This window comes from Zootoca vivipara, chromosome 3 (assembly GCF_965207765.1).
Source record: "Zootoca vivipara chromosome 3, rZooViv2.hap1.1, whole genome shotgun sequence".
Taxonomy (NCBI): domain Eukaryota; kingdom Metazoa; phylum Chordata; class Lepidosauria; order Squamata; family Lacertidae; genus Zootoca; species Zootoca vivipara.
Window position 1 is genome coordinate 94,664,778 of NC_142586.1, and position 19,715 is coordinate 94,684,492.

The following is a 19,715-nucleotide window of genomic DNA, read 5'->3' on the forward strand; positions in this document are numbered from 1 at the left end:
GGAGGAGCGACAGCTAAGTCCGGCCTGTTTGGATGCGGCTGCGCGGGGGAAGCCGGACCTGGAGCGCGTGTGGTGAAGGAGTCGCCGGCCACGGCCCTCTGAGATGAGCCCTCTGCGGGGCCGGAGCGGGGAGCAGAGAACCTGCCGGGGCCGCCTGGCAAGGCAAAGGGCAGGTGTCCCACCTGGAGGTAACGGCGGCGGCTCAGCCGGGGTGGGCGGCCTAAGGCTGGAGGGGGCCACCTGTGGCCCTCCGAATCATCCCCGACACTGGCGACATGGGAGGATTCGACAAGCTCGTAGAGGAAACGGCGGCCAGGGACTGCCAACCCTGGTGCCTGTATTCCGCCTTCAGTGTCAGAATTATTAGGGAATTCGTATACCGCCTTTCATCTGCGGATCACAAGACAGCTTGCGGTATAAAAACGCCATCCTTCTGAAAGCTGCCTGTGGGGAGAGCGCTATTTAACTTGGATTTTCCTGCTCCTGGGCTTCCCGCGCTGTTGGCCACTGCGACAACAGGATGCTGGACTAGGTGAGCCTGATCCAGCAGGCTCCTCTTAGGTTCTGAAGATCTGGAGGACCACAGGTTCCCCACCCCACCCGTGGCTGCAAGGCAGGTGTTGCCTTTGGCACACCTGGTGTAGCTGAACTGCTGCTCCTGTCGAACCCAGCTAGTGTGGCCGAGGGTGAGGAGAGTTCAGCAACATTGGCAGGGCCACAGATTCCCCACCCTGGTTTTGAAGGGTGGCAGTGAGGAGCATTAGGACCTCCTGTGCTTACCTGTCCCGTGAAAGAAAGAAAGGGACATTTCTTGATTTTGATACTTTATATACCGCTTGACGTCATCGTTTCGTGTAAATGTTGCTCAAATAATTACATTTGCACTTGACCTTTCTTCTGTCATGAAAGGCAGCATACATGACGTTTTCTGTTACTGTTCTTAGCACTGACCAGACCCAGATCTGCATAGCTTAAGCAAAGTGCTTTCAGTCATACCCTGGAACTTGGTACTCTATGGAATACAAGTCTATCAACAGCTATTGATCATGATAGCTAAGTGAAGCGTCCATATGCATAATGTGTATATCTTGAGTATTAAGATGCTAGGGGCAAACAACAAGAGAGGATTGCTGCCTTCATGTCCTTGTATGTATGTATTTATGTACAGTATACACACTAACAAAGAAATGATCGTAGGATTTCAGTGTTACACATTTTGCTTTGCTGACAAAACATTTAGACAGGGGAAAGTCCATTAATGAGAAGTCCAGAGATAAGCCCATTGATGTTTCTGTATATATAGGTAAAGGGAAAGTGACCCCTGACCATTAGGTCTAGTTGTGACTGACTCTGGGTTGCGGCGCTCATCTTGCTTTATTGGCCAAGGGAGCCGGCGTACAGCTTCCAGGTCATGTGGCCAGCATGACTAAGCCGCTTCTGGCGAACCAGAGCAGCACACGGAAATGTCGTTTACCTTCCGGCTGTTACATTCCCCCTATTTATCTACTTGCACTTTGACGTGCTTTCGAACTGCTAGGTTGGCAGGAGCAACCTAGTGAGCTCACCCTGTCGCGGGGATTCGAACTGCCGACCTTCTGATCGGCAAGCCCTAGGCCCTGTGGTTTAACCCACAGCGCCACCCGCGTCCCTGTATATATACAGTATGTATAAGATCTAAATATATAAACAATGCAGGTAGCATTATTCAGAAAGTAAAAAGCAGGGTGGGAGTAAAGCTTTCTGGGATCTACTAAAAAGGCACAGGAGCATAGGAAGCTTCAGGGCAAGGTAAACTGATATGGTGGCGATGGATGTTTAAGTTAGTAGCTGATTGAACTTGAGCATTAGTGAATATGTTTGGTATCTGCCAGTCATTCTCAAACTCTGCTTTCTGTTTCACTTCTGCTTCTATATGGCAAAATTCATCAGCCTTGTGTCATAACCAACTGCACCTGGAAACAAAAAGCAGCATAAAGCATTTGCCCATTGCAGCCTAATGTGTTTTTGGTAGAGACATCTAAGAAACCAAATCAAGGCCTGGCTCATAGCTAGTGGACAGAGTTTCTTTTCTCCTGAAGAAAACGTAATGCCCTTATTTAATGAGATTAAATATTTGTAATTTGAGGATAAAGCCAATTGCAGACTTCAAGTAATGGAGGAGTGTAATGTTGCAGCATCCGAGATAGCCAGGAGGATGCAATTTCCAGATGGGAAGCCATGTTGCAGTAAGAACAAGGCCTTTGTCTAGTTGTCATTTCTGTATAGATCTGCAAAGGATCTGTCCTAACATTGCTTTCTTTCCAGATATCCCATGCTGTCCCATCGTGTACAGAGGCTTGGCAGAGATTGGGTTTGCCAATGGAATGTTGCTCAGAGACTTTTCCGGGATGGTCAAGCTTTCCAGCATATGAAGAGAATCGCATCCTGTTTTGGGGCTTGTTACTCACCCTTGAACCCTTGGGATTGCCCAGGGAGCTGTAGGCTTCCTCTGCTCTGGAGCACGCAGCTTCCTAGCCTCGTACAAAACTCTTCCATCCATCTCTGTCCTGCTACAATGAAAGCTGAGGGAGATGAGCCATGTGTAAAGCGAAGAAGACATAGTGGGGATCAGGACATTTGTCACAGCCCTAATGAAAAACTGTGTACCTCACCTTCAGATGAAACATCCTGGTCTCCGCCTCAACCTCAGTGTAAAGAAGGAAGCACTCCAAAACCAAGAGGTATGGTGGCATCTTACTCCCTTGATCCTTTGCTCTTAATATTTACATGGTTGTGTTACTTTTCTAGGAGAGAAGAGAGCCAATGTGGTCTAGGGTTCCTTTGTTCAAGTCCCCACTCGGCCATGGAGCTTACTCAGTGAGCCAGTCAATATCTCTGCCTAACCTACATCATTGGATTCTTGTGGTGCCTTGAATTCCTTGGAGAAAGGATGAGATAAAAGTGTGATATTATTATACAGTATATGCTGAATTCAACTTGCTCAGAAACCACACATATTCAGCTTATGGTCCTATGAACAAGCTGTTCACACCTTTCTTTTGCACTGTTGACAACAACTGATGAAATAAGCCAACAAAATTTACTAGAGTGATCATTTTTGTGTAGTGACCCTCTTTTCTGTTATATACTAAAGCTACTCCTGAGAGAGATGGGTCTCTTTTGGTACTATTGTTGTTAAACAATTCAAGAACAGAGGTACTTCCTATTTAAAGAGGTGCCAATGTTATTGCCAAATTACTAGAAGTCCTGCTTAATGAAACACTTAAAATTATTATTCTTATTTTAAACACGGTACACCCCAACCCTCAGAAAGCTTTCCCAAAGAGAGATAAAAATGCAGCAGTTCAACAAAATTATCAGAAAGAAAAAGGCTTTAGCCTGCTACCTCCTAGATTTTTTCTGAGCAGAGATGTACCTAGGCAGAACTCTACAACTAAGGAGGCTGCCTTGCTGATCAGTACACGCCTGATCTCAGAAGGGGAACAAGCCCTAATGTAGACCTGGACAGTTCATATTTAATTTGTAGGCTCCCCAAAACAGGATTTAAATTGTTTTGTACAGTACAGGACTTTAAAAGCTCAAGGCAAAAGTATGAATGCAAACAATCTACCACTCCTGGCCTGGTTGTTGTGTTTCAGCAGGTGTGGTCAAGAGACACTGGGAATATTTTTGCCAGCAAAGTAAAAAGATGAAGGTCCTTGAAGAGGATAAGCTGATCAACCAGGATCGTCAAGACACACTGGAGAAGTTTGATTTCACCATAATGTCATACAACATCCTTTCCCAAGACTTGTTAGAAGACAACTCTCACCTGTATAGGCACTGCCAACGGCATGTGCTAGCCTGGAACTATCGTTTTCCCAACATTCTCGCAGACATCAAACGGCTGGATGCAGATGTAAGTGGGAAGCTTACCTCATAGTTGGCAATAAAAAAGCAATTCATAGGAGGACAAATCTTTTACAGACTGTAAGCCAGGCATGAGGATCCTGTGGCCCTCCAGATGTTGCTGAATTACAACTCCTATCCCTGGCCATTCACCATGCTTGCTGAGGCTGATGGGAATAGTAGTTCATCAACATCCAGAGGCCAAGAAGTTCCCACACCTGCCATAAGTGAGCATGTGGTTATTTCATGTACTTCATGTTTAGGTATAGTGAACATGTACCTGGTGCCATGTCTCTCCATTCAGATTCCTTCTATTAAAAAAAACCCCTTTTTGACCTGGTCTTATTTTCTTACATCCCAGTCCTTTGCATGTTTCTTTGGAAGTAAATAATTTTTAGTTCAAGTGAATATAAAATTGCAACCTTGGGCTGAACGAAATACAATGGTATTTACTTCCAAGACATGCATCAGTTTATAACGTTAATGTTCCTTTTAAAAGCACGTTGATTTCACTGGCAGAGCTAAGCATCAGGAATCAGTGTGGCTTGAAAAAGCTTGAATTTGCCTGAATCTGACACAGTCTTACAATACATAATTTTACTGCGAAATAACCTGAAATTATTTTCAGTTGCAGCATTACCATTATTATTTCTTCTTAGAAATGTTATTGAAAGTTGTAAGCCAGTTTCTAAAATTAAGTCAGCCAAGTTTTGTTGGGAAGTATGCTACTGTTGATCGCCTGTTTTCCTCCCAACAGGTACTTTGTTTGCAAGAGGTACAGGAAGACCACTACAGAATAGAGATCAAGCCAAGTTTGGAAGCCTTAGGTATAAACTGTCCAGTATACCATACTTTTCCATGTGTAAGACAAGGGTTTTTTCCCCTCTAAAATAATGTTTAAAATTGGGGGTCGTCTTATACAGTACATGGATAGTGCAGAGGGGGGACGGGCTATTGGTTGCAGCTGTGAGCAGGAGCTTGTCAGCGGCGATTTGGTGGGTGATTGGTGGCTGTGGCAAGGGCTGCTGTGGATTGGCTGTCGCTGCGGCAATTGGGTATGCGATTGCCGGCTGCTGTTGGTGAGCGGGCAGACGCTTTGTGGCTTCGGCGACGCTTGCAATTTATAGCGTTTGTCAGTCGGGTTAGTGATTTTTGGCATACCCCCCCCAAAAAAAGCTCAACAACCCCACCCCACCCAAAAAAATCTCAACAACTCTGGGCCATCTCCCCCTGTTTTCTTAAATTGGAGTCCCCAAAAATAGGGGTCATCTTATACACAGGGGCGGGGCATGTTATACACAGAAAAATACAGTACATGCTTTCCCCAGCTAACCTCCCTACGGTTCACTGATTTTGGCCATTTTAACCCCAGACCATCTCCATGAGCAAATTGACAGCAGGAAGGTATGGGGAGAACCAAGGTACAGTCTTGCCAGTAGACAAAATCCTTATCTCCCTAATCCTTCATAAGCCAAATCTGGTAGGCAGGCGGGGTTGGGACTTCCTTAGAAAGAGCCCTTCACAGTGCTTTGAGGTACTGCGGATCAGCAGGCTTGAAATCACCACCTGTCAGCTGATTGGTGATGACTTCAAGCCTGCTTTCCAAAGGGGTGCGCTCTGCAATCAAGTTCCTCACAATGAATTCAATAACACAGCCAATCCAGTTGCATCTTTACCTGTCTCACACTTCATGTGCAAGTACAGGGCAGGTGTGCATGGTTTGGTGGAAATAGCCTTGTGTGCCATATTTGGCCTTTGGGCAGGAGATTCCCCATCCCTGCTATAAGAGGTAGACCCACCCCACCCCTGCTGTGTAGCTGAGGGACGGGGAAGCTGTGGCTCTCCAGATGTCGGACTCCAACTCACACCTTCCCTGACCATTGGCTACGCTGACTGGGGCTGATGGGAGTTTTCATCAAACAATTTATGGAGGACCGCTTGTTCCCCATTCCCGGCATACAGCCAAATGGACCAGAACATACTAAACATGTGTACTTAGAGTATAAAGGAGACACATTTTGAAGCACCTTTTTTCTCCCTTCCCCAGGCTATCATTGTGAGTACAAGATGAGGACAGGAAGGAAGCCAGATGGCTGCACCATTTGCTTCAAGGCCTCCAAGTTCCATCTCCTCTCTTCGAATCCAGTGGAATTTTTTCGGCGCAACATCCCCCTCTTGGACAGAGATAACGTGGGCCTGGTGGTTCTCTTGCAGCCTCTTTTTTCCTGCAAGGCCCCCTCGGCCGCCATCTGCGTGGCCAACACACACCTGCTGTATAACCCGAGGCGGGGGGACATTAAGCTCACCCAGCTTGCCATGCTGCTGGCGGAAATTACCAGCGTGGCTATGCAGGAAGATGGGCATTTCTGCCCCCTCATCATCTGCGGGGACTTTAATTCCGTCCCTCACTCTCCCCTGTACAATTTCTTAAGGGAAGGCAAGCTGAATTACGAAGGACTGGCGATAGGGAAAGTAGGTAGCCATTTGTCAAGTTGGTGTGTAAAAATAATGGGTAGACAACACGCAAAAGATGATGTCCCTGCCTATAACATTGTGGAGTTTCCATGATGATAATTTGCATTACTGTTCTTTCTAAAATATGCTGTGTGGTCCAAAGCCAGTGCAGGTGTGAGGTTTTCAAACTGTGTTCTTGGGAAGTAGTTTGTTGCAGCCATTAATCTGGAGCTTTCAGCCCACAAGAGGGTGGAAGACATTCCAAGGCCCACCATTGGACTGTGGTGAGGCCAATGTTTCTAAGACACTGAGTGCCTTGGAACATGCCTTTGCTGCTCCTCTTCCTGTGATGAGCAGAGGTTCTCTGTCAGATGCTGAGGAGTTCCGCAGTAGACAAGGTGATGCGGAAAATGTGATGTAGGATGTGTTCATTGAAGAGTAGGACTTTGCAAAGCATTGCTTTGGGCAGGGGTGGTGAACAGCATTTGAAACTCCCATTGTTCTTAGCGCATTTTGTGACAGGGAATTTCATTAGCGTGAGCAGTTTCTGAGCTCTGGGAGCAGTACTGAACCTAAGATTTCAGATGAAAACTGACACTGCTGGAAGAAAAGGATGGCCTTTTTCTGCCTCCCCACCTCCAGCCACTCTCTGAAGACTGGAGAAGGGACCCTCATAAGAATATGAGGGCGGCAAGCAGGGGAAGTATGGCTTTGTTTTTTGCAGTCTTCAGATGAGGACTGGACAGTGTGAAAAATGAACATAAGATTTTAGCAGCAGTTCATTCATTTTCAGCTTTGTACTCATTATAAAAAAGCACACCTAAACACTCCATTGCGGTGCCCATAACCTATGTTTCAGTTGCCGTTTAGCTCCTAGCTTTCATATCTCAGTTTCTAACACTGGTGGTGAACTGGATCTAACCAGCAGACCGAATCATTCTCTCTCCTGCCCCTTCTGGGCCAGGTCTGGCAGGTTGGTAACGGGGCCACCCACTTGTATATCACCTGATGTCTCCTGGCATCAGGTGACCCTTTTTTTGCCCACATGGGTCTTGCAGAGCAATTTGCAAAGTACTCCACGTGACCCGTCAGTCAGCTGGTAGTTTGGTCTTGTTGAGCCTCTTTGCAAAGGAAGACCCAAGGGTATTGTGGAATGCTTTTCATAGTGCTTTTGCAGGTGCTGCTGATCAGCTGACTGGTAGCACAGTAAATAATCTAAAAATCATCTAGAGCATTGTTGCTTTTGCATGAAATGGGGGTGGTACCAATGGGGGTGAAATGGGGGTGGTACCACACAGGAACATACAAACACATAATAAACGTAAAGTAATTACGTTTTTGCCAGCTCTCTCACCAACCAGACTCCAAAACTGAGTACTTGTGGCGCAGGAGTTCTTTTATGGCTCAAAAAGCAGCTAAATGGGAAGCCAAAAATTAAAAATAAACGTGGCAGCTCTCACAATAGTAGAAATAAACTGTTGGGTCATTGAAAGGATTTGTGTTAAGACAGGTGCTCTTTAACATTCAAAACTGATCCAGAGTTGAGAGTGAACAGTAAGGTAATATATAATGCTAGTTTATCTCATAGCTGCCAAGTTTTCCCTTTTCTCGCGAGGAAGCCTATTCAGCATAATGGAAAATCCCTTTAAAAAAGGGATAACTTGGCAGCTATGGTTTATCTTGAAAGCTAAAATCTCAAGCTAACTATGAATTACCATGAAATAGCTCTCCAAGCTAGATGGCTTAACCTAAGACTACAGTCCTAAAATCATTTATCTAGAAGTAAGTCCAATTGAAGTTAATGGGGCTTACCTCTGAGTAGACCTTTTTAGGTTTGTAAAGTAAATGACTTCTACGTAGGTGGGTTTTGGTTTACAGCAGAAATCACTGTCGAGCATCTTCTAGAAATGCACATATTTCTCTTTGGTGGTTTTGTTTTGTTTCTTGCTTTTTAAGGTGTCTGGCCAGGAACAGTCCCCACGGGGCAATAGGATACTCACTATCCCCATTTGGCCTCAAAGCCTCGGCATTTCTCAGGACTGTATGTATGAGGAGCAACAGAAGCAGCTAGAAAAAGAGAGAGGTAAATTTCAGTGCAGATAACCCAAGTGTTTTTCCGAAAAGGTTACTTCCCCTCAGATGTTTACAGTTGAATTTAACCTAGCAGTTCCTTTGTGTGGCATTTCAGCAATTCAATCACACAATGCTGGCAGTTCAAGTCCTACAGGCGGTGTCTGACCCCAGAGAAGCTAAAAATACAAAGTCATTGGGAATTCATCAGTAGGTGAAAAGTTTTTGTGGGTGTTTACAAAAGCCTTGGAAGTGATTTTAGTAGAGTTGACTGGTCACATTGGTTCTTTCCAAGCGCTCAGCTGCAGGTCAACTCATGAGCAAGTTTGGGCTGAATGGATAAGCAGCAGCTGCAGTTCTGTGCACATACTCTCATATAGGGTAGGGGCCATAGCTCTTACATAGATCATCTGTTTTGCAGATTCAATTTCTGCCATCTCCAGTTATAGAAGGACCAGATAACAGATGAGGGGTGGAAAGTGTCTTGCTGGTGACTTCACTATCAAGCAGACTAGATAATACTGGACTAAATGAACAAATGGCAGCTTCCTAGGCTTCTATGATTGTTGTTGTTGTTGTTGTTTTCAGAGAGAAAAGAGACTAAAGAAGCAAGCTTGGAAAATCCAGAAGAGGTCATGACAGTAGCAAAACGGTAAATTTTGACATCACTGCGGTTGTCAGCTTGTTTGCAGGCATCAGCTCCTACAACTCTGGACCTGTATAAACAGGGAGCTGAAAGTCTTACTCACTAAAATGCTATATATGCACTACCCACTTCATCCTCCAACACACTAAGGAAGAAGAGATTGGAAATTTGCAACTGGCAATGGTTTGTGAATATCCAACATATGGTGGTTAGGGTTAACCATGGTTTAGCCAAACCAACCCCAGTTCAAAGTTGGCTTCTTCAAAGAGACCATAGTTAAAACCATATTTTGACCAGGTTTGGATGCAACAGTAAATGCTTCCAATCTCCATATGGCCATTCTGATGGGATAAAGGAGAGCACACCATCCAAGTCTTGTGCCCCTGTTACCAAACTGGTTTTGCCTTTGGTGTGAGCAAAGCTGGAGGTTAACCTGGATATAATTCTTAGCAACTTTGCAAACTTTGCAGATACTGTCTTACCAGAGATTTTGTTCTGTGCGAAATAGGAACTGGGCCTTTGGAATTGCTTCTGAGATACTGGATACTGTTTCTAAGATATTTTTCATAGTTTGGTCTCTGGTTTGTTACCCTGGGCTTTTTTGGGAGGAAGGGCAGGATATAAAATTAACAAAGGAATAAAATACAGCATTGTATTTAAAGCATGAAGGGCACGGTTTAGGCTATGTCCACTATGAAGTGGATGAAGAGCAATAGCAGGACAAATGTTTCCTTTGTTAAACAATTGTGGCCCTGCCTTGCTGCGATAGCATTCTCAGTCTGGATTGTCATGTCAAAGTATGTGGCTTGGGTACAAAAGACACAGCAGCTCTGGGCCAGATGGACAATTGTGAGTGGAACATCTGAAACATCAGTAGCCTGCAGACTCTCCCTGCTGTAAGCGTGGCCTCATCTGTGATCCTTTGTCTCAGCAGACGCTGGTGACTTCTGAAACACTTGTCCCGTTTTAGGTCTCCCACATATTTGCACCACAGTTTTCCCTTGTCTTCGGCCTACACTCATTATCTGCCAGGCAGCGGAACCCCAGAAGTCACCACTTGCCACTCCAGGAGTGCAGTCACTGTGGATTACATCTTCTATTCTGCGGCAAAGGAGAACAGAGCTGCAGAACCAGGCAAGTGACTCTAGAGCAGATAGGTGACTAATGATTGGCTAGCTTGGGTGCTCACCCAGTCTGCACAATGGGCAAAAATTTTACAGCACAGGAAAGCCTCTTTAAAGCACCCACACATAAAGACACATGGCTCTTTGTTGCTTCCAGGTGTTCTTTATTCCACATTCTTAAAACACTAATACTAAGAGAAGGGACTTGATTTGGACAGCAGACTTCTCTTGCTTTTCAGTGCTGACTGAACGAACAGCTCAGTCCAATATAGAAGCTGCTTGGCTAGCTCAGGCAAGGCTGCATTCCCTACCAGAAGGTTTATCACCACTTAACTACCTGCATTTGTGGCCTGCGCCAACAGATCTTCTTTGCATCATTGTCTTTGTAATGCTAACTGACTTCCCTCTCTGCACAGTTCAGTTTCAGGCTTGCCAGTGGATCACAAATAAACCAGCCCAGCCTGTTCACATGCATTTAACATAAACTGGATCTATAGAGATGAGCAAGTGGAGCTTCTCACTGCTAAGAGATACCACATTTCCATTTAATTTCTAAAGATCAAACTGCTTGAAAAGGCACAGGACCAGTTTGTTTTTTAAAAGTTTACCATTCCAGTGTGGCAAAGCCTATGCTCACGTTATTACATGCATTTTACCTGACAACATTGTGCCATGTAGAAGATTACTACGCCAAGCTCCTTTTAAAAAAATAATAATAAGCAATAGCAGTTACAGCAAAAACTCACCAGATGGTGCCATAATGCTAAAGGTGCCTTCAAGCTGATCTCCTTGGTGGCTAAGTCAGGATTGAAGCTTGTCTTGGTTGCACATATTCAACGCTGTGCATCTTTGCAAAATCCACTGGATGGAATATTAAGTCTGTGTTTGTTTAAACTGGGGGGATCAGGAGAACTAGCAGGACATGTTGGCCAAGAGACTGTGATGCGAACAAAGACGTTCTCGCTTCAGATTTCAACCCAGTGATGAAACTGACCTTAGGTAAACCATGTTATATTTGGGGAAGGATCACACATCCCCCCCCACACACACACACATACACACCTGGGAGTTAAATGGAGAGCTGGTGTGGCAGAGTGCCTAAGACACTGAACTATGAAACAAGTAGATCATGTCGCTTTTCCCAGCCTGATGTTGGAGTACAGCCTCCATAAGCCCCAGCCAACATGACCCAATTGTCAGGAATAGGGCATTAAAGTCCATAATATTTGGAGGGGAGCAAGTTGGGGAAGTGCATGTGAAGCGCTTTGAACACTTGAAAGCATCGTATAAATGTTCAGTATTGTTTACGTCGACTTGAAAGTTCCCCAGAATGTAGGGTCTGTAAAGCCCAATTGGGGAACTGTGATTCCCTGCTTGCTTATTTCAGAACAGCATGATGATGCATCCAGGCCCTGGTGCCAGCTCAGTTGTGTGATGTAATTTACTTGCTTGCGTACCTTTCTTTAAACCTCTGGATTGTCCACAGGCACCTGAAAGCCTCTTCTTTCTGTCGCAGGAGCTGAACATGCCTTTGACGGACGCCTGAACCTTCTTGGCCGATTATCACTGGTGACGGAAAAAGATCTCTGGGCTGTCAATGGGCTTCCCAATGAAACCATCTCCTCTGACCATCTCCCTCTCCTAGCCAAGTTCAGGCTGGAAGAGTAACACCAAAATAATGATGACCCACCTGTCTTTTATCGTTCCACTTTCCTTTTCCTTAATTCTACAACATCAAAAGGGACTGGAGAGTGCATGTCTCCTTGATGGGTTTTAAATACAGGTATATATATATATTGTAAATTATCACAGCTACTCAGATATAAAGAAAAGCAAATTGGAGTTTTACATTGGGATTCCTTTTTTAATAATGGAAAGCATTTGTGCAGTAATTTTTTTAAATATATATATATTTACTGTTCATCAAAGAGATCGTATAAAGTGCTTTTTAAAACAGAAATGATCAGATTTTTATTTCTTAATATTTTGATTCTCACCCTTCCTCCCAAAGGAGTCCAGGGCAACAGTCAACAAGGCAGCAAAACAATAAAACAAGTAAAAACCATCACACGTCGTTGCAGCTATAGCCTTCATGGAGCTCCCTTAATCCTACAGGCAAGCATTTCTTCTAGACCAGGCATCCCCAAACTTCGGCCCTCCAGATGTTTTGGACTACAATTCCCATCATCCCTGACCACTGGTCCTGTTAGCTAGGGGTCATGGGAGTTGTAGGCCAAAACATCTGGAGGTCCACAGTATGGGGATGCCTGTTCTAGACATTGATTTAATTGTTTTCTTCCAAGGAGATGGGCTTCATTATATCTTTATCTCTTTTCATCCTCTGAGTAGCCCAGAGAGGTGTGTGTGGTAATGAAAGAGAACCCCTTTCTACCATATGGGCTTTCAGGGCTGTGCCCGGGATTTGAACTTGAGTTTCTGACATCCAAGTGCAGCACTTTGTGGTTGCGGCCATGTTCCTAAAGGGTCTCTACCTGAGTTTGCTCTCGTGAAGTTCCCCAAAGGTCTGACTGCCTCTTCTAACTTTGGCAGTGGGTTGGGTGCCTGTTTCTCGAACCTGTGTCCGTGGAGCTCATAGTGGCAGGGGTGCAAAATGTAGTTTTCTATCAGGTAAACAGCCTGAAACAAAGGGTCAAATATAAGGAAATCCTCCTTCACAAATCTGTGTAAGATACAATTAGGCCTTGAGGGCAGCTGTGTGTGTAAAAATGGAAAGGGTGTGTCTGTCCCTGGCACAGAGCCACAGCGATTTGCAAAGCCACACCTATTTAATATTTGCCTTGCAAATAAATCTGGGGCAGCCGTATCACCCATCAACTTAGAACTTGATTTCTACTAGAAGCAGGGGGGGTGCTGATTGGCAGTTCTGCTGTATTCTCCAATTATTTTGGCCCTTGGAAGCCGTTCTTCAGCACAAATGTTCTACAATGTCCCTGCAGGTTTTGCTGACTTTCCGTTTCCTTTTTAAAGGGAGGGAGAGAGCTCAGAGTAGCTAATTAACTGCACATGAAGCAATGAGGAATACACCTGAAATAACCTTTGCATTTGGCAGAAAACCAAACACCAAGACTGCATTTCTCCATAGGTTTGAAACAAACAGATGGAAGCACAGTTCATTAGTTTAATCATCATAGTTCAATCATTAGTTTAAATGTTTGAAAACGAAGGAGTGGCTTCCAATTGGCTGCAGGAGCTCCTTGCACTCAAATCGGAAGCCACGCTGGACGTTCGGCTTCCAAAAAATGTTCGCAAACTGGAACACTTCCGGGTTTGCGGCGTTCAGGAGCCGCAACGGACGAGTACCAAGGCGTTTGAGAACCAAGGTACGACTGTATAGTTATAACTCTGTACTCTGCAGTGCAGCTTAAAAAATAACCCTCATGCTAATGGCTTAATAGAACACACGCAAGACATAGACAGCAGCCATATATCTAGTCAGACCACCGGCTTGTCTAGCTCAATATTGTCTACATGGCTCTAGCATGACACGGTGTAATATGTCATGTAGTGGTGTTCATCTGAGCTTGTTTTTACCTAATTTTAAGACCTGCTAAGGAACAGGTGATTGTTAAAACCACAGAATTCAAAGAGGGTATACTTTCTTTTCCCTGTGACTGTGTATCACCAGCTAAACATCGTGATATACCGATATACCACAGTGTCTGAAATAAGGATGGAGCTATGTAGAGGCACTGGCTGGCTTCAAGGTTTTTCCTGCATCGTGATTTTGGCTGGGGCGCCTACTCTTGTGATTCACTGCCTCCTACATGAGGCGGGGGAGAGCTGCATTCATTCATGGTTTTTCCCACATTGCCAGGTCAAAAATTATGAAACCATTATCACAATATGGGTTTCATACTAGTTTTGGATGATATATCAAATCGATTGCCCAGCTCTAATTGCTGGACTACAACTCTCATAATCCCTGATACACCTGGCCTCGCAGACTGAGCCTAAGGGGAGCTAGAGTCCCAGAACATCTGGAGGGCCAGAGGTTCCTGACAACTTGCATGCAACAAGAGCTACGCATATGTTTTCAATCCTCCTGCTAGGTCTCTGCAAAGCTTGGATAGGAAACTGGCCCACTGATCTTGCTGGACTACAACTCCTATCATCCCTGACCATAGCTGGATGGGGTTGATGGAAGTTGTAGTCCAAACCACAGCTAGAGGGCTTCCCCTTTCTTTTACAGAAAGAGCCTTTCTTTAAAAAGCAGTAACCCCACTGATCACCTGGTTGGAGAGCTGGATTTAGTTCCTCTTCCTGTTGTATTGTTTTAATGTTTTTGTGTTTGCAGCTATGGGCTCCTTTGGGAGGAAGGGCAGGATAGAAATGTAATAAATAAATAAAATACTTGGCACAGTTACTGCATTAAAAAAACAAACCACAGCGCACACTCAGCTGCATCAGGACCATTTGGTGTCTCCTAGCCAACATTAATCAGCAAATTCTGTCACTGTGGGATAAGTTGGTTTTCTTTATTAAAAAAAATAATCACAAGAGGCTATAAAAAACCCAAGACTTTAAAGATATTTTATTAAAGTTCCATGCTGCACTAAACATACAAATGATGGAGAAAAACAGAAAAAGAAATCATGCACATTTCTCACCCAGAACAGCATTTGACAAAAAAAATTATGGCAATAGAGAAACCTAGTCATTGAAATCACAGTTACTAAGTTTTCAAAATCGCAGGTATGTGTTGTGATAGAATAGGATTCATCTGTACGTAAGGAAAACAATGCCCGGATACAAAATAATTCATCCACATTAGAAAAGTTTCATTGGGAGGTTTGGACCAGGATGGGGGACGGGGGGGCTAAATCCAGATTGACACCATACAAATAAAGCAGAACCAACACACATTTAAAACGTAGCTTCCACCCCATAAATCCTGGGAAACTGGTTTATTAAGGGTTTGGGGAACCAAAGCTCAAGGAGAGTAAAACTACAGTTCCTAGGATTCTTTGGGGAGCGGGGTCCGTGTGTGCTGAACGTACTTTAAATGGATGGTGCAAACCCTCAATGCTGTGTTCATCTCAAGAACAAATGCAAGTAAAGTTCATGGTGGATCATGCCCCAAACACTTCACATATATTAGAGACATACATTATAGTACTTTAGAAAAAAACAGAGGAAACCCAGACTCAGAATGGGACTTGGTTCCTACAGCACAGTAAACCAGACTATGGTTTAGCAAGCCCAGACAAGCATGGGGGGTCCCAAGAGAAGCTTGCACTCTATCTGCTTCCTGGTCTTCCACTGCTGTGCTTAGCTAAACCAGGGTTTGTTGCAGCACATCGTCCAAACGGACCCGTGGTTAAGCTCACTCCTCACTAACCATATTTGTCCTCGGCGCAGCACGATCGTAAAAAGGACCAGGGAACAGCAAAACTCCTCCAGTAGCCCCCACACTCAGATGGTCCCACTAAGCCATAGCTTGGTTCATTTAATCATGCGAACCAGCTCTTTCTATGACACACAGCCTCTTTTTTATTTTATTTTGAAATCCAAACACTCTGCATTTCACTGCTAAAAAAATCACTGCAGTAAGAAAAGTGTCACGTTTAATCAGCCCTCAGTGGTACTTAACACTTATTGGGGGGGAAATCTGTCCTTCGACAGCAGCCCTCTTCAGGCATTTAGGGTGAAGGGGTGTGGGCTAAAAAACGAGAATTCAGGCAGGAGGATGAGCACCTAAGCCATGCTCCAGCCTTCCCCAAACACACAACTTCTATGTTGAGATGGAAGATCTGAAAGGATCTTCTAAGCATGCTTGGAGAACATGGGAAGATCTCATGCAGAGCTCGCCCAGGTGAGCTTGTTGGGGGCAGGGCATGCATGAGCATGTGGGGGTGCTGAGTGCAGGACACGTGCGCACCCCCCTGCCCACTCTCCACTTTTAGCCCACACACATTGGTGTGAATGCTCTCCAGATCTTCCTGGACTACAATTCCCATCGTCCTTGGTCACAGGCCATGCTGGCTGAGGCTGATGGGAGTTGTAGTCCAAGAAATCTGAATTGAGGGAGGCTAAGCTTTTCAGGAATGCAGTCACAAAGCAGGAAGTCCACTGAGCCTCTCCCTTCCACCTGCTGGCTCTCAGCAGGGGCTACACTGGGTGAGACCCTGCGACACACCTGGCCATTTCCTTGAATGTGAGATTCTTCCATGATCACACAGATCTGGTGCAGACACATCACTGCTGATCTCTTAACCTTAGTTAAGAGGGTAAAAGCTGGCATGCTTCTTTCCACCGCTCCATCCCTTCTTTAGGTCAATTGCTCTCCCTCCTTTCCCTTGTCGCCATGCTCCTGGTTCCACATTAAAGGTAAAGGGACCCCTGACCATTAGGTCCAGTCGCGGACGACTCGGGGGGGGGTTGCGGTGCTCATCTCACTATAGGCCTAGGGAGCCGCCGTTTGTCCGCAGACAGCTTCCGGGTCATGTGGCCAGCATGACTAAGCCGCTTCTGGCGAACCAGAGCAGCACACGGAAACGCTGTTTAACTTCCCGCCAAAGCAGTACCTATTTACGGTATCTACTTGCACTTGACGTGCTTTCGAACTGCTAGGTTGGCAGGAGCAGGGACCGAACAACGGGAGCTCACCCCATCACGGGGATTCAAAATGCCAACCTTCTAATCAGCAAGCCCTAGGCTCTGTGGTTTAGACCACAGCGCCACCCGCATCCCGGTTCCACGTTAGGGCTGGACAAATACATCCGTTCTGGTTCTCTCCCTTTCTCATTTTCCCAATCTTAAATTCAGTTTTCTACATCCCTGCAATTTGGATTGTTTTTCAGGGGCATGGGGAAATCCGCATAAAAATTCACTAACATTTTGGCGCAGATTTTTGTGTGCTGTTTGGCTAATACACACATTTTTGGAAGCAGTTTCCCATTAAATAATGTTGATTTGTCAGGATGCAACAGTGCCTTATATGCTGGGAAGGCAGGTGATAATTAAATCCGAGAGGAAAGGTGAGAAAGGAAGAGAGTTTGCCAGAGGGTGTCCTGCTCATAGGCTGCAATCCTGTTACGCATGAACTTGGGATTTACCTCCAAGTCAGCATGCATAAGGTTTGAGGACAATGCAGATTTGAGGACAATTCCAGGGAAGACTGGACTGAAGCGACAGATCTCTTAACTGTGTTTAAAAGACCAAGAGTGTTATTCTGCATCAGGCCAAAGAGTCATTCCCAGCAGCCTGCTCCTCTCCAAACCCCAATAAGCAAAAAACAAAATATTTGTCCAAATGCAAGGTGCATTCTAAAAGACAATTCCTTGGCCAGGGGTTTCTTCCCTCATTCATTTTTCTCGGTACAGATGGCTGTTTTCCCCTAATACTTTGGCCATAACTGCATACAGGATGTCTGATCTTAATATAAGATGCCAAGACATCATCAGCTTGGAAGTGTCCATCCTTTTGAAAACAATTATTATCAATAATAATATTATAGGCATACAAACAGAGGGAAAAGAGTACATTCTTGAGGGAAGCCCATAGATTCTGACATTATTTTTAAGAATGTTCAACACATATACCTGATATGACTGTTACTAGAAGGCTCATCTGTACAAAACAGCCATCTATGGTTCTTCGGCGTGACCCAAAGGTCCCTAGGGCTCTGTGGCACAAGCCAGACGCCCTAGTCTTTTCTCCCTTGGGAATGCTCCCCAAGCACAATGGGCAATGCTCATCGCATGCGCAGAGGACTCACCATTGCACAGAAGACAGTGGGCCAGCACCTGCATGCACAGAGCAAAACGCAAACCTGACAGCTCGCAGATACACACCAGAACCACTGGGCCATTCCACTTGTGCTTAAAGACTAAGGATAGCCAACGTTTGTTGCCCTCCAGCCATCGCTGGACTACAACTCCCATCATCCTTGACCATTGGCTCTGCTGACTGGGGCTGATGGGCATTGTAGTCCAACAACATCTGGAGGGCACGACTACATTGGCTACCCCTGCATAGCCTGACACAAAATATTTTCAAAACATTTTTTTTTAAAAAACAAACCCAGGTATCAGTCATTTGTTAGGCAGGTGAAGTCACCATGATGCTCTCCAGGTGTGTCTGGACTGCAAGTCCCACCAGGCCCAGCCAAGCATGGCGAATGGTCAACGAACATCTGAAGGTCATCACATTGGCTACCCTTATGGCAGGCAAACAGTTGCTTCAACAGTTAGCTGCATCCTTAACAGAATAATTGTAAGACTTCAGAGCTCTTAAGAAAACCCTTGCATATCATGATACTTTCTTTTGTCACACACATGCACATACGAGGAGTAAGGCGGAAGAGGTGGGGTCAGAAAGGGCCCAGTGAATGCTCTGCTACCAGAAAAGCTGGGGACACAGTACAAATCCATTATAAAATCGAAATACTGTCAGCTTTGCATATCTATTGTCAAGATTCTTGAGGTAATAGTGATATTCCGAAGAGAGGAAAAACCCACTCGCATAACTTTTCCGGACTGCTGCTCTTGTTGTTTTTATTGCTGAATGTCACATTTAAACACCAGACCAGAGAGACAAATAGCCTGCTGGCCTCTTCCTCTTCCATTGAGCTCCACTGAAATGGGGAGGGGGTTGCTCAGATCCCGTTAACTCCAATGGAAGTCGTGCAACAAAAGTTCCCGCTGGACTATGGCTTCCTTTGACTCGCAAGCAACCGACCACACCCCAGCCCTTTCCAACACCGCGGGGGGGATATACTTTCGTCGTCGCCGGTTTCTAAAACTCTACAGACACCACACAACACTCCGAACTCCAATGCAAAACAGCCACCATGGAAACAATTATTCCAATCCAGACCGGGTGGGGGGGACGGACCAAAGCCACACAACCACATCACCTCTCCCCTTTTCAGCTTGATGGAGAGTAACAACATTATTGTAGACAAAAAAAACAGTTTTCCCCATTTCCCTTTTTCCTTGATTCCTACTTCACGAATTGAAAAATAAAACATAAAAATAAAAAAACCCACCACTGTCACTACTAGGATCCCTAATTCTTAGGATCTTAAATAAAATCCTCATGTTCATAATAAATAGTCGCAGCTCCCTCTTTCCACCCCTTTGTCCACAGATCGCAGGGTAAAATTCAGGAAAAAGCACCCTGGAAGCTGTCTCGCTTGGCTTCTGGCTTTGTCAGATGCGGAGCTGGTAGCCGACATCGTTCAGTGTTGAGAGATCGCCCACTTTCTTATCCAGCGCAGCGGGCCTAGAATCAAGAAGGGAAGAGGAGATGTTCAAAAGCAAATGATTAGATTTCCCTAGGATGAGACCACTCCCAGCAGCGTTTCAGAGTTGTATCTGAAAGTCATATCCCCACCAAATATTTAAAATACTCGTACAGTGGTACCTCGGTTTAAGTACACAATTGGTTCCGGAAGTCTGTACTTAACCTGAAGCGTACTTAACCTGGAACGAACTTTCCCATTGAAAGTAATGGAAAGTAGATTAATCCGTTCCAGACGGGTCCGCAGAGTACTTCAACTGAAAGTACTC

The 19,715-nt window shown here is 45.1% G+C and overlaps 2 protein-coding genes across 9 annotated transcripts in view; one reads left to right on the forward strand and one right to left on the reverse strand.

Annotated features, from left to right (window-relative positions):
* The first annotated feature begins 34 nt into the window (after window positions 1-34).
* Window positions 35-12,142, forward strand: ANGEL2 (angel homolog 2). 6 transcript variants are annotated; one of them, XM_088666707.1, is made up of 9 exons: window positions 35-532; window positions 2,305-2,720; window positions 3,642-3,898; window positions 4,646-4,715; window positions 5,936-6,360; window positions 8,299-8,425; window positions 9,001-9,064; window positions 10,029-10,192; window positions 11,699-12,142. In XM_088666707.1, the coding sequence occupies exons 2-9, from the start codon at window positions 2,312-2,314 to the stop codon at window positions 11,848-11,850; spliced, it is 1,668 nt and encodes a 555-aa protein (XP_088522833.1). In that variant the 5' UTR covers window positions 35-532; window positions 2,305-2,311; the 3' UTR covers window positions 11,851-12,142. The 6 variants fall into 6 exon arrangements, with proteins under 6 accessions (XP_088522833.1, XP_034967191.1, XP_088522832.1 ...); XM_035111300.3 differs by having other exon boundaries at window positions 35-188; window positions 3,639-3,898; XM_088666706.1 differs by having other exon boundaries at window positions 35-188.
* Window positions 12,143-18,218: 6,076 nt separating this feature from the next.
* VASH2 (vasohibin 2) overlaps window positions 18,219-19,715 on the reverse strand; it is a 39,204-nt gene continuing 37,707 nt past the window's right edge. For 2 of the 3 annotated variants that reach the window (XM_088666708.1, XM_035111293.3), the window contains exon 9: window positions 19,213-19,428. In XM_088666708.1, the coding sequence (XP_088522834.1) occupies window positions 19,356-19,428 (73 nt within the window). In that variant the 3' untranslated portion in view covers window positions 19,213-19,355. Of the gene's footprint in view, window positions 19,429-19,715 lie in introns of all 3 variants that reach the window. The other variant, XM_035111295.3, reaches the window with a different exon arrangement.